The sequence below is a fragment of the Danaus plexippus genome, assembly GCF_018135715.1.
Source record: "Danaus plexippus chromosome 9 unlocalized genomic scaffold, MEX_DaPlex mxdp_24, whole genome shotgun sequence".
NCBI lineage: Eukaryota > Metazoa > Arthropoda > Insecta > Lepidoptera > Nymphalidae > Danaus > Danaus plexippus.
In genome coordinates, this window is record NW_026869847.1 from 1,017,078 (window position 1) to 1,027,366 (window position 10,289).

General features: G+C 32.5%; 2 protein-coding genes across 4 annotated transcripts in view; one reads left to right on the forward strand and one right to left on the reverse strand.

Moving 5' to 3' along the window:
• Positions 1-3,277, reverse strand: part of LOC116767181 (protein outspread) — a 127,862-nt gene extending 124,585 nt beyond the window's left edge. For all 3 annotated transcript variants that reach the window (XM_061527316.1, XM_032657372.2, XM_061527315.1), the window contains exon 1: positions 2,788-3,277. In XM_061527316.1, the coding sequence (XP_061383300.1) occupies positions 2,788-2,904 (117 nt within the window). In that variant the 5' untranslated portion in view covers positions 2,905-3,277. The remainder of the gene's footprint in view (positions 1-2,787) is intronic.
• A 2,344-nt stretch (positions 3,278-5,621) lies between these two features.
• LOC116767372 (peroxisomal acyl-coenzyme A oxidase 3-like) overlaps positions 5,622-10,289 on the forward strand; it is a 97,257-nt gene continuing 92,589 nt past the window's right edge. Inside the window, exons 1-6 of the mRNA XM_061527214.1 lie at positions 5,622-5,842; positions 5,976-6,111; positions 6,603-6,764; positions 7,891-8,049; positions 8,537-8,684; positions 9,575-9,749. Of these exons, the coding sequence (XP_061383198.1) occupies positions 5,983-6,111; positions 6,603-6,764; positions 7,891-8,049; positions 8,537-8,684; positions 9,575-9,749 (773 nt within the window). The 5' untranslated portion in view covers positions 5,622-5,842; positions 5,976-5,982. The remainder of the gene's footprint in view (positions 5,843-5,975; positions 6,112-6,602; positions 6,765-7,890; positions 8,050-8,536; positions 8,685-9,574; positions 9,750-10,289) is intronic.

Here is a 10,289-nt window from a genome sequence, read left to right on the forward strand (position 1 = left end):
GGCTTTGACTTTACCAACACGATCTACCAAATCGAGACGTTTTAGCCCTAAGGTATGTCCCATATGTGGTAGACATTATAATCTATAGCTCCTTATTAGTATTTTTGCAAATCATTCTTAATTTTGAATAGTATGGCCAGTATGTGCAGCACATTGTTAATACAAGATCTACATTGACAATACAAGAGTTTTGTCTTTTCATTGCCGAGGTTAGTATCTTTATTTAATAAATGATCAATAGTTGGTGGAACATTGTAAGGGTTGAACGTCGTACGTTATATTTATATTGTAACGTTCCGCCGTGTGAGAGTGAGTGTGTTTTAACAGGTGCGCCGTTTACGTAGCTACGTTGTTTTAAACATATTCTTATCAGTTCACGGTACTTTGTGATAACGCCTCAGTATCATTTGATTGTATCGATTTATTAAATCATTTATATTTTCTAGAAGCTATCTCTGATATCGTGTAAATGCACTCGTCTCAATGTGTACCTGGTCTTATTTGAGTATGTTTAACGACAATCGTTCTCTCTAGCCATTGATGAGTTCTGACACATGACTATATCTGCGGAATATTTAAATTTATCCAGGTAAAGATGTTTCATAGACTTTTTCTTTAAAAGTATAATTATTATCTGTGAAATATAGATGACACATATTACGTGTTTGTTATTAAGGATTATTGAGAAACTGATTTCTAATCCTCTTCTCTTCTCGTCTCTTTTATCACCACAACTACATTTCACTACATAGGAAGCGTTCCCAGTCCTTTATACATAGATAGATGTACATGCGTGTACAAACATATAGTATTAAGGGCGGTGAAGGAAAACATAATGAGGAAACCTGGTGTTATAGTTTCAAACTTTAATATTGAAATCGTCAACCCGTCTTGAGCAAGCGTGGTGATTAATGCTCTAAATCTTCTCCATGTGAGAAGAGGCCTTTGCTCAGCAGTGGGCTCCGATAGGCTGATGATGATAATAGCATCAACGTAAAAGAAGGAAAAACTGCTGTCGATTTACTGAGCACTCATAAGTAATTTTTTTTTTTGAGAAATCTTTAAAAAGAAAAATTATATTAAATAAATATTTACTTATTTAACAAAGAAATTAATACTTCAATGTTAATATATTTTTATATACTTAGAATAGCAGTTTCTTTCTAGACAAATTGTATAAATGGAAAATATGTAAAATTTAAAATGGTATTTTGTTGCGAGACGAATCGAATTGTTACGGGCACTATAGATTACTAAATCTTTATATGAACTGGGATAAAAACCGTTTTAAAATAATAAATATAAACAAAAATTACGTTATTTCTATTATTATTACGATTATCGCAGTAAATATATTATTTATTATATTTTTTATTAATATATTTTATCAAATTTGTTGCTAAATTATTCTAATATAATGTCGGTTTATATCTGGACTTAATAAACTTTAACTAATTGATCTCGTACTCTGAGTCTTACTTTCGTTCTAAAAAAATACAATATTCAATATGGCAAGCCTTCTATACAGGCATTCTATAGAAAAAGGAAACTGTCAAAATTTTATATATAACCATCAATCGTTCACATAACAAGCACTACAACACAATGCAAGTAAAAATAACAGAAAAAATATACTAATTCAGCACTTATGTTGTGACCATACAATTTTACATAACCTAAGTCCTAGCAAATAGAGTCGGAAGTCACATTTAAATATACTGCCGAATATATCTGCAATATTTATTGAAAATTTTATCTACTGTTACAATTATATATTAAATATTTTATTTAACATAAAATATATCGTATTTTATTAAGCTCTTCGCTTAGATGCTAATAAAACAATGACATAATATGTATCTCACAAGACGGGTTAATTTTTTTATTTTGTATCTGTGAAGGACGTAATTTTATGGGATTATTTTGTTCATATATAAACACTAAATGAAATATTATTTGTTCTCGATTATAAGGTATTTGATAATATTTAAGTTTTTTTAACAAACACATTAGTCAAGTACTAATCCATCCATCGTCAATGAGCATAAGAGATTTAAAAAATGTCTATTTCAGTTGCATTCATATAAAACGTGATATATATTATCTATTTTATTAAACTCATTACAATATATTTTTTATGATAACGTTAAAAACATTCGCCAACTTATAATATCAGATTAATTTGTTACGATTTGAATTTATATCAATATTTATTTGCTGATAATTATATTCCTTTTACAAATAATTAATGTTTTTTCTTTTCATTATGTCGATTACGTGAATCTGATTATTTCTTTTAACTGATGTTGGAGCCCGTAACCGTAATATTAACTTCGCATTAATTAATTAAAGAGAAACAATCGTAATCAAAGCGACTTTAATTATAACCTCAATAATAAAAATATCAATATCCTTATCCCATAATACATTAAGTTACACTCTAAAATAACAAAAAACCTCTTTGAAATATTATTAAAAAAAATGCGGGTAAATGTTAAAATATGCTTGTATAAAGTTTCGAAGACAGATTCTTGGATAAAAAACATGCTTTTATTTTCATTCAACCCGCGAGCGCCTTCTGATTGAAATTTATTATTAAGTATAATCAAACAGGAACTCAGTTATTTCATTGAAATGCCGACGTTGTTCTAAGTTTTTTAACGACAACCGTTAGATCAACACCTTCAATACCACAGATATTAAGCATCACGCACACACATATTGTAAACATCTACACGCGAATAAGGCTGTAATGTCTATTACACGGTACAATTTCGACTAACTTACCCGATTAGATTCCAATGCCTCGGCGCTGTGCTCCTCCTTCTGTCGGAAGCAATTGGTGCACTTGCTCTTATTAAAGATATTTGGTGCAAATTTCCTGCAATCCGAACGACCAGACATGGTTGTCAGAGGTCAGGGTTAATTCAACGTTCACTATGTCACCGTGCACAGCATCGTGGTACTGTAAGACACCCACACTTGACGACTATTCGCCTTATTTTTTATAATACACGAAGTTTATCACGCGCACACCGACCGGTGAATGAGCTATCAGCAAAATCACTGCAAGTGAAGTGAACGCAAGCGTCATAGAAAAAACACAAACACAACACAATCTCCCCCGGTATACGAACACCGAAGAAGTCGTACAATCGCGTAAACAAAATTCGTAGTCACGTCAAAATAAACATCGATTTTATGACGAACACGCAGAATAAGCGAGCGCGCAACGACTCGACCACCCGTCCATTTTACATCTGATAGAAAACCAAGCACGGCCAGCGAAGACTTGTTGTTTTACAAAATACAAATTCTCATTTCTTGTATACGTCCGGAAGCCTTCTATGTAGTAGTGTGATTTTTGCATGTAGTGAATATAGCTATCTCTTTTTTATTTATTATGAAATTGTATCTCCCATCTCTCTCAGTCCTTTCATTTATTCAGATATTTAAGTAGTGACATCTGTTGTCATAATTTAACAAGGCCAACAAGAGGCATGAAAGCTCGGTTACTTGACATTTGCTACATAGCCGGTCGTATAGATGTCCCTATTTTAACAAACAAGTATTTCACACAATATTATTAATAGAAGTTATTGACCTGGCACAGGTGAATTATCATTTATCAAAAGATTTTTATCCAATTCCCTTTGCCAGCTTCCTCTTTCTCGTGATTTTCAGAGTAGGGCATGGAGAGAAACGAAAAAAGAGAGGTTTAAGAATCGATAGCGACATCTATATTTTGAGTTTTATGACTTTAAAATTCAACTGTTTTGACATTTTCTAAGGGAACTAAATACTAATATGATTTCGGTTTGTCTTACAGTCTATGTTGTATTAAAGGTTTTAATGACCGCAATTTAAAATTTCATTGAAATTCATCTAGTTTTAATTGTTTAGTGTTTTTATTTAAAAGAAAACAACAGTCATCCGTATGCATCCATCAATCGAAAAAAATATCTTATATAAATATTACCAAGGTTACGATATTGCTAATTAAAAAATATATTTTGATATTTTTATTATATCAAAAAAAAGGGAGTAGAACAGCAGAAAATAGTATCAATAGGGATGTATAATAATTACCATAAAAGATACTTTAAGCAATAGAAGTATAAATTATTTGTGATGAGTGCTTCATCTTTTGTTGCTTTGTTCGCTTGCTTCAACCTCAATTTTTACGAAAAATATAATAAAAGTTTTAGTTGCATCGATAATGTTATATAAAAAAATATTTCAAATCTAACTCGTAACTCAATGTATTACGGAATAAATTTTGGTTTTTATTTGAAACATAATTATTGTATGTATACAAACATGAAATGTTTTAATGAAAAGAATCTAGTTAGTATGGACAATTGGGTTCAAAAAATATATTATTAATAGACCATTCATCTGACATCCGAAATATTTCTACTAATGATGTAGACGTCTTTAGTTACCATGAGGATCTCTTCTACCAGGTCTTTTCCACCAGAGAAACCCCAAAGCAAATCTCTGAGATTTTGTTCCTTAGAGCCTTAATACCTATATATATAGTATTGTTTACGGCTACATATAGATATGTATTTTGTATATTATCATGTATACTTCAAGGAAAAATATTACATAAGGTAAAATAAGTTCCTCCATATATTTTCCCATGATTCAAATAATAATAACAACATTGCAGTAACGTGACACAAATTTTCCCTTTCGTTTATTTTCAAGTCATAATGATGTAGCATAATATATGAGATATTAATTAAACTTTAGAAACCCAGTGTTTTTTAGGAATAGGAGAGTTTTATAATAAGTATCTTTTTATGAATTTTTACGAAAACTTATGAAAATTAAGGGTCTGAAAGTAATTATGTAAGCTAGAAAAGCAATAAAACTCAACGACTTTCTATACAATATAAACAAATTCGTCATAAGTCCTTTTTACGTTTACAAATCTTAATGTTCTTATATAATCCGCTTATCGTGTACTTACAATCAATTACACGTTTAGTGGGTTGTGTTATGAATAAAATTTTATTAAATAAAAACTATTGAATTTTAATAGTTATTTAACGGGTTAGTTAACTTAATCTAGAAATCATACTCCATAAATTTCTTACAGCATTTTGGAAAAGAGCAGATATTCTTACACTATAGGACCAATTTTAACTAAATTTAGCTAAGAGCTACCGCAAGAAAACTGGCTTTCAAATTAAAAACCGCTTCGAAATCGGTCTATCTGTTCGGGATTTACGATGCCACATACAAAGACACACATTTAAATTTGTCGTTAAACTTATAATAACCCTCTTTTTGAATTGGGTTATAAACACAGATTCCAATTTTTTGATTATCTTTCAGCCGATATTCAGTTAATTATAAAAAATATACTACCATCATACACTTTCTCAAGGAACTGTTTTTAGGATTATTTCAAATTTGTGAAGAATTCGATTAAATTTAGCTTATTTTATTGACTTACAAATGCAAAGTGAGAATATTGAATACTTTAATATATTTTGCCATTAATATTAAATTAATGTTAATAATAATAACATTTTTGAACATGTAATTCTTTAATCTGTTTCTTTGACATTTTGTTATTGACAGCGGTGAGCGGACAGCCGACGGTGCTATCAAGTGACATAAGTCAGTCGACCCTCGACGGTTATTTCAATGAACGTTAGTTGCTCAGCGCGTACTTATAAAAAATAAATTCAAATCAGACACACCAGGAAAAATATCTTACTATTAAACCGATCTTCACGTAATAAAATTTCAGTCGTAGTGTTTACTGCACAAGAGTCAGAAGACCTAGATTTAGTGCTATAAAATTGTACTCCTATTTAGAATCAAGGTGAGGATTAATGTGCTTAGATGTGTGATTTTTGTTAAAGTTTGCTATTTAAATTTATTTTTGTAATTTTATCTGGGATAACTGATAATTTTTACTGCTTATTTTGTTATAAATCGTATTAATTATTTTTTAGCGGAAGGATGGAAGATCTTAGTTTTGTCCCAGATCTCCCGAAGGGGCCCCTAGACGTTTATCGAAATACCGCCTCCTTTAACTGGAAGCGACTTAAATTGGCCCTTGAAGGCGATATTGATTCACTAAAATTAAAGGTGAGCAAACTTTATTTAAAAATATTATGAAATATCACTATTTAAAAACTAGTTAGAAACTGAAGCTAAACTTCAAAAAACCTTTTTAATTTTTGTGGTATTAATAATTAACAACTATTTAAATATATTTTTTTTTGTCTTTAAAATTGATGCTCTTAATTTTAAATTCTTGGATAAATTGGAATCCAATAAAAAATGCATTTTTTATCATATTTCAATTTTTTTTATATTTCATGTGTCACTTAATTTAAGAAACTATAAGTAAATATAATATTTTTTGGCTAGAGGGATGAAAAATAATATTCAGTCATAAATTAAAAAATAAAAATTATTCAAAATATAAAACAGGAATGCTAATATAATATTCGACACCAGTTGACCTTGTGTTCAACATTTATAGTTGTGACACATTTTCATCTTATTTAATAATCAGATAACCATATATACTTATTATGAACGAATTAAAACTATTAATCAACATTTGACCACAGTACAAGATATGGCGGACGTTGGAAAAGGATCCCTTGTTTGCACATTCCGCTGTGACGTTACCAGTTGAAGAACAGAAGAGAATCACTCAGCTGCAGTTAAAGAAGATCAACGAGTACAAGTTCATACCGAAAGAGATGTTCAACGCCAGCTACAGCAAGCGGGTAACATTATAATAACTGGCGACAATTGTGTGTATGTTTGTTATGTGCTAACTTCAAAACTATGTTTAAGGTAACATCAGATTAATTCTAAATCAGACTGATCTAGAATTAATTATTATTAATGATCTAGAATTAATAATTAATTACACTATGCAAATTCTAAGATATTCTAGATTTTATGGGTATAATATGTTAGTGTTAAATTCTTTGATACAAATTTGATGACTATATAAATGTTTTATGGAAGACATAAAACATTTATAAGCAGAACAGGAAGTTAATTTCTGAAATTTATCTTCTACAGTTGCCATCAAAATTTGATAATAAAAAAATAATTCATAAGCAACATACACAATACATTCACCCAAAATGAGAAAATCCTCTTTGTTAAGGAAATCATTTGAAAATAGAATGTTTTAGAACTCTTCTTTATGAGTCTGTGTTATATACGGTCGCTGACTGAGACAGGTTTTATACTAGACTTCACCATGAGATACAATTTCTAACACACTTCCATTAGATCAATTCTCGTTCACATTTTTCTTATTGGAATACAGATTATAAAATTAAAATATAGATGAAATAAACATAAAAATTAATAAACAAATTTATAACGATGCCGTCATATATTTTTTTCTAAGTAAACATTAATCTTTCAGATCACACACCCGCTATAAAATACGTTACATTTATGTTTTAGAACTTCTCAATGTATTTTATATTGGAGTGTCTGTTTTTAATTTCAATTTTACAGCTATTCGTTAAACGCATATTAATGTACTAGCCGTGATACGCCCGTTTCGCGGGCCCATAAAATACATGAATTAAGAATTGTAGTTGTTAACACTCACCCCCGCAATCATTAATGGGGATGAGTTATTATAAAATTCGCTCATAGATCATTTTTTGCATCACATATAGAAGATTTCTACCAAATTTGTAGCATGTAGGAGCTATATTTTAAAAACAGCAATTTTTCATTGTTACCGTCCGTGCAAACATCACTTATGGGCGGAATTTTTGCTACAAATCTTATTTAAAGACTAACTTAAATTGGTATTTAAATATTTTCTTCTAGATTAATGAATGCTCATGTGTCCTAGATGTCCGTATATTCTTCTTTCAGACGCGAACCATAATGACTATCAACGAGGCCGTGCAGTCCCTCAACCCCAGCGTGTCAGTGAAGATGGCCATCGGTATATATCTGTTCTCCAACGCGCTGCTCTCGCTCGGCACCGAGAGGCATTTGAAATTCTACGAAGCAACCATTAAAACGCGTGAGGTGAGATTATAAGACTATAAGTAACTATAAATCTGTAAGAGAGTACATTTATTAATAAATATATCGATAAAAAATTATAATATTTTAAGGAAATTTTATTATTATTAAATACGTGTATAGGAAGGTCCGTGATCGGTTTGTGTCGTGACAGAAGTAAACACAGGAAAAACTGCTCCTTAATGAGAAAATATAGTTAGAAGGAAAACCGCATCCGGACGGGGAATGAGTGCTCCTCACTTACTCATTTATTTCTAATAGTTACAATATTTCGTACATAACAAAATCTATATATAAATTATCTTGTTAGAGTAGGTATCTCAAACTCAGGACTCGCGAGTAACTCGCAAGCAGAGTTGGGGAATTATGACATGCATGTATATTTTAATGACCTACTTCTGCGATGAACCTCTTGACGTGCATTTAATTTTCTAAACTAATTCTTAATACGAAGGTCACTAATGAGAGCTAATTTATGCCTGGCGGGTAGATCCTAGCAAGTTTCGCTCTAACGGAGGTGGCGCACGGGTCGGACGCGCGTCTGATGCGGACCACCGCCACCTATGACCCCTCCACCCGGGAGTTCGTCATCCACACGCCGGACTTCGAAGCAGCCAAATGCTGGGTTGGTAATCTAGGTAAAATAATGTGTGATTTTTTTTTTATTTCATGCTTTGCTATTAACATGGCGATTGAGATGAAAGTAGTGTATATTTTTCGGACTACTACGCGTATTTTATTATTTTAAAAAACTACACGCTCCCGACGTGTCGGTTACTTACAGCGTCCGTGATCACGGGCGGGCGGGATGCGTGCGGAGAAAAATATTAGTTCCATTTAAATGAAGTCGCGAAAGTCCCAGACCTCATTGACTTGGTCATTTCGCTAAGGTTTCGTGTGCTGTGTGTGTGTTGGACGCATGCGGCGGTGGACTCGTTTCCGTTTGATTTATAACACCCGCAGCTCGAGGAATGATGTTCGTTCCGTATCAAAAACATTGCCGAAGACGACAAACAAAAGAACATTTCTTAAACCACGACCTCAAACGAATCTATTGTTACTATTAAGGACTTTTTTTTTTGCAACCGATTTGTCGATTGACAAGAACTGTCGGTGAATATAATAAAATACAAAAGTAAACAACTTTACTTGTACTATTAAAATTTGAATGCCAGAAAGATTTTCATACAATGAGATCTAAGATTTTCGCGAGTATTCATTTAAACTTTTGCTGCAAAGTAACCGAAACGTCGGGATTATGTAGTTTTTAAATAATAAAATCCGCGTAGTAAATCCGAATAATACTGGTTTCATTTAAGATTTTCATACACACATATTTATATATATGTTATAAGTTCCTTATGTATGTGCGTGTGCTTCATAGACATTTTATTTGAACACTAGCCGAAACATGTGTTTTAGTTGGAAAGGTTTTGATTGGTTACGTATCTTCCATTAACAGTATTTGTCATTCTCCTCCCGCTGGATCGGAGATAATAAGGTCCTTTACACACTATCCGGGTTCCAGGTAGGACTTGCACACACACGCTGCTGTTCGCCCAGCTGATCACACCGGACGGCACCAACCACGGCCTGCACGGGTTCATGGTGCCCATAAGGAACCCGGACACGCTGGAGACGTACCCCGGCCTCATAGTGGGGGACATGGGAGAGAAGATCGGCGTTAACGGTATCGACAATGGGTACGTTACTGAGAATTTGGGAGATAGCTTGCGTGAGAACGGTTTGTGGCTACCTGGACAGTCAAAAAAAATTGTGGCTACCGTCTGTACTGGTATAAAAGGTTCAAATAAACATTTGTGGTTTAGTACAATGAGTTGTTGTGGGCTACTGTCAAGGTTTAATACTGAAGGTTTGCGACGGCTGCACATCAACGTGCATCGGTCTGTCTGCGCCACATGAACAGCGTTGTAACGTTAGCAGAACGTTATCACGTAATGATTACACCGTAATGTAATAAATTTTATCAAGGCATAGCGTCACTTCACGGCGATGTTGGTCGATTAAATACCCGGGCCTTCATGCAGCGGGACCCGTTCTAGATAAACATAACCTTGTAGATGTCGCGACTTGGAACGACTAAAAAAACTGATAACCCGATTTTTTACTCACGATCATAACGTCGTCTGCCTTACGTTAAACTAGCTTTAAATTGTGTAACGTTATAAAACATGTCGAATAGTGTTCGTTCTTAATATTTTTGGCAAAAAGTGGCAGACAAA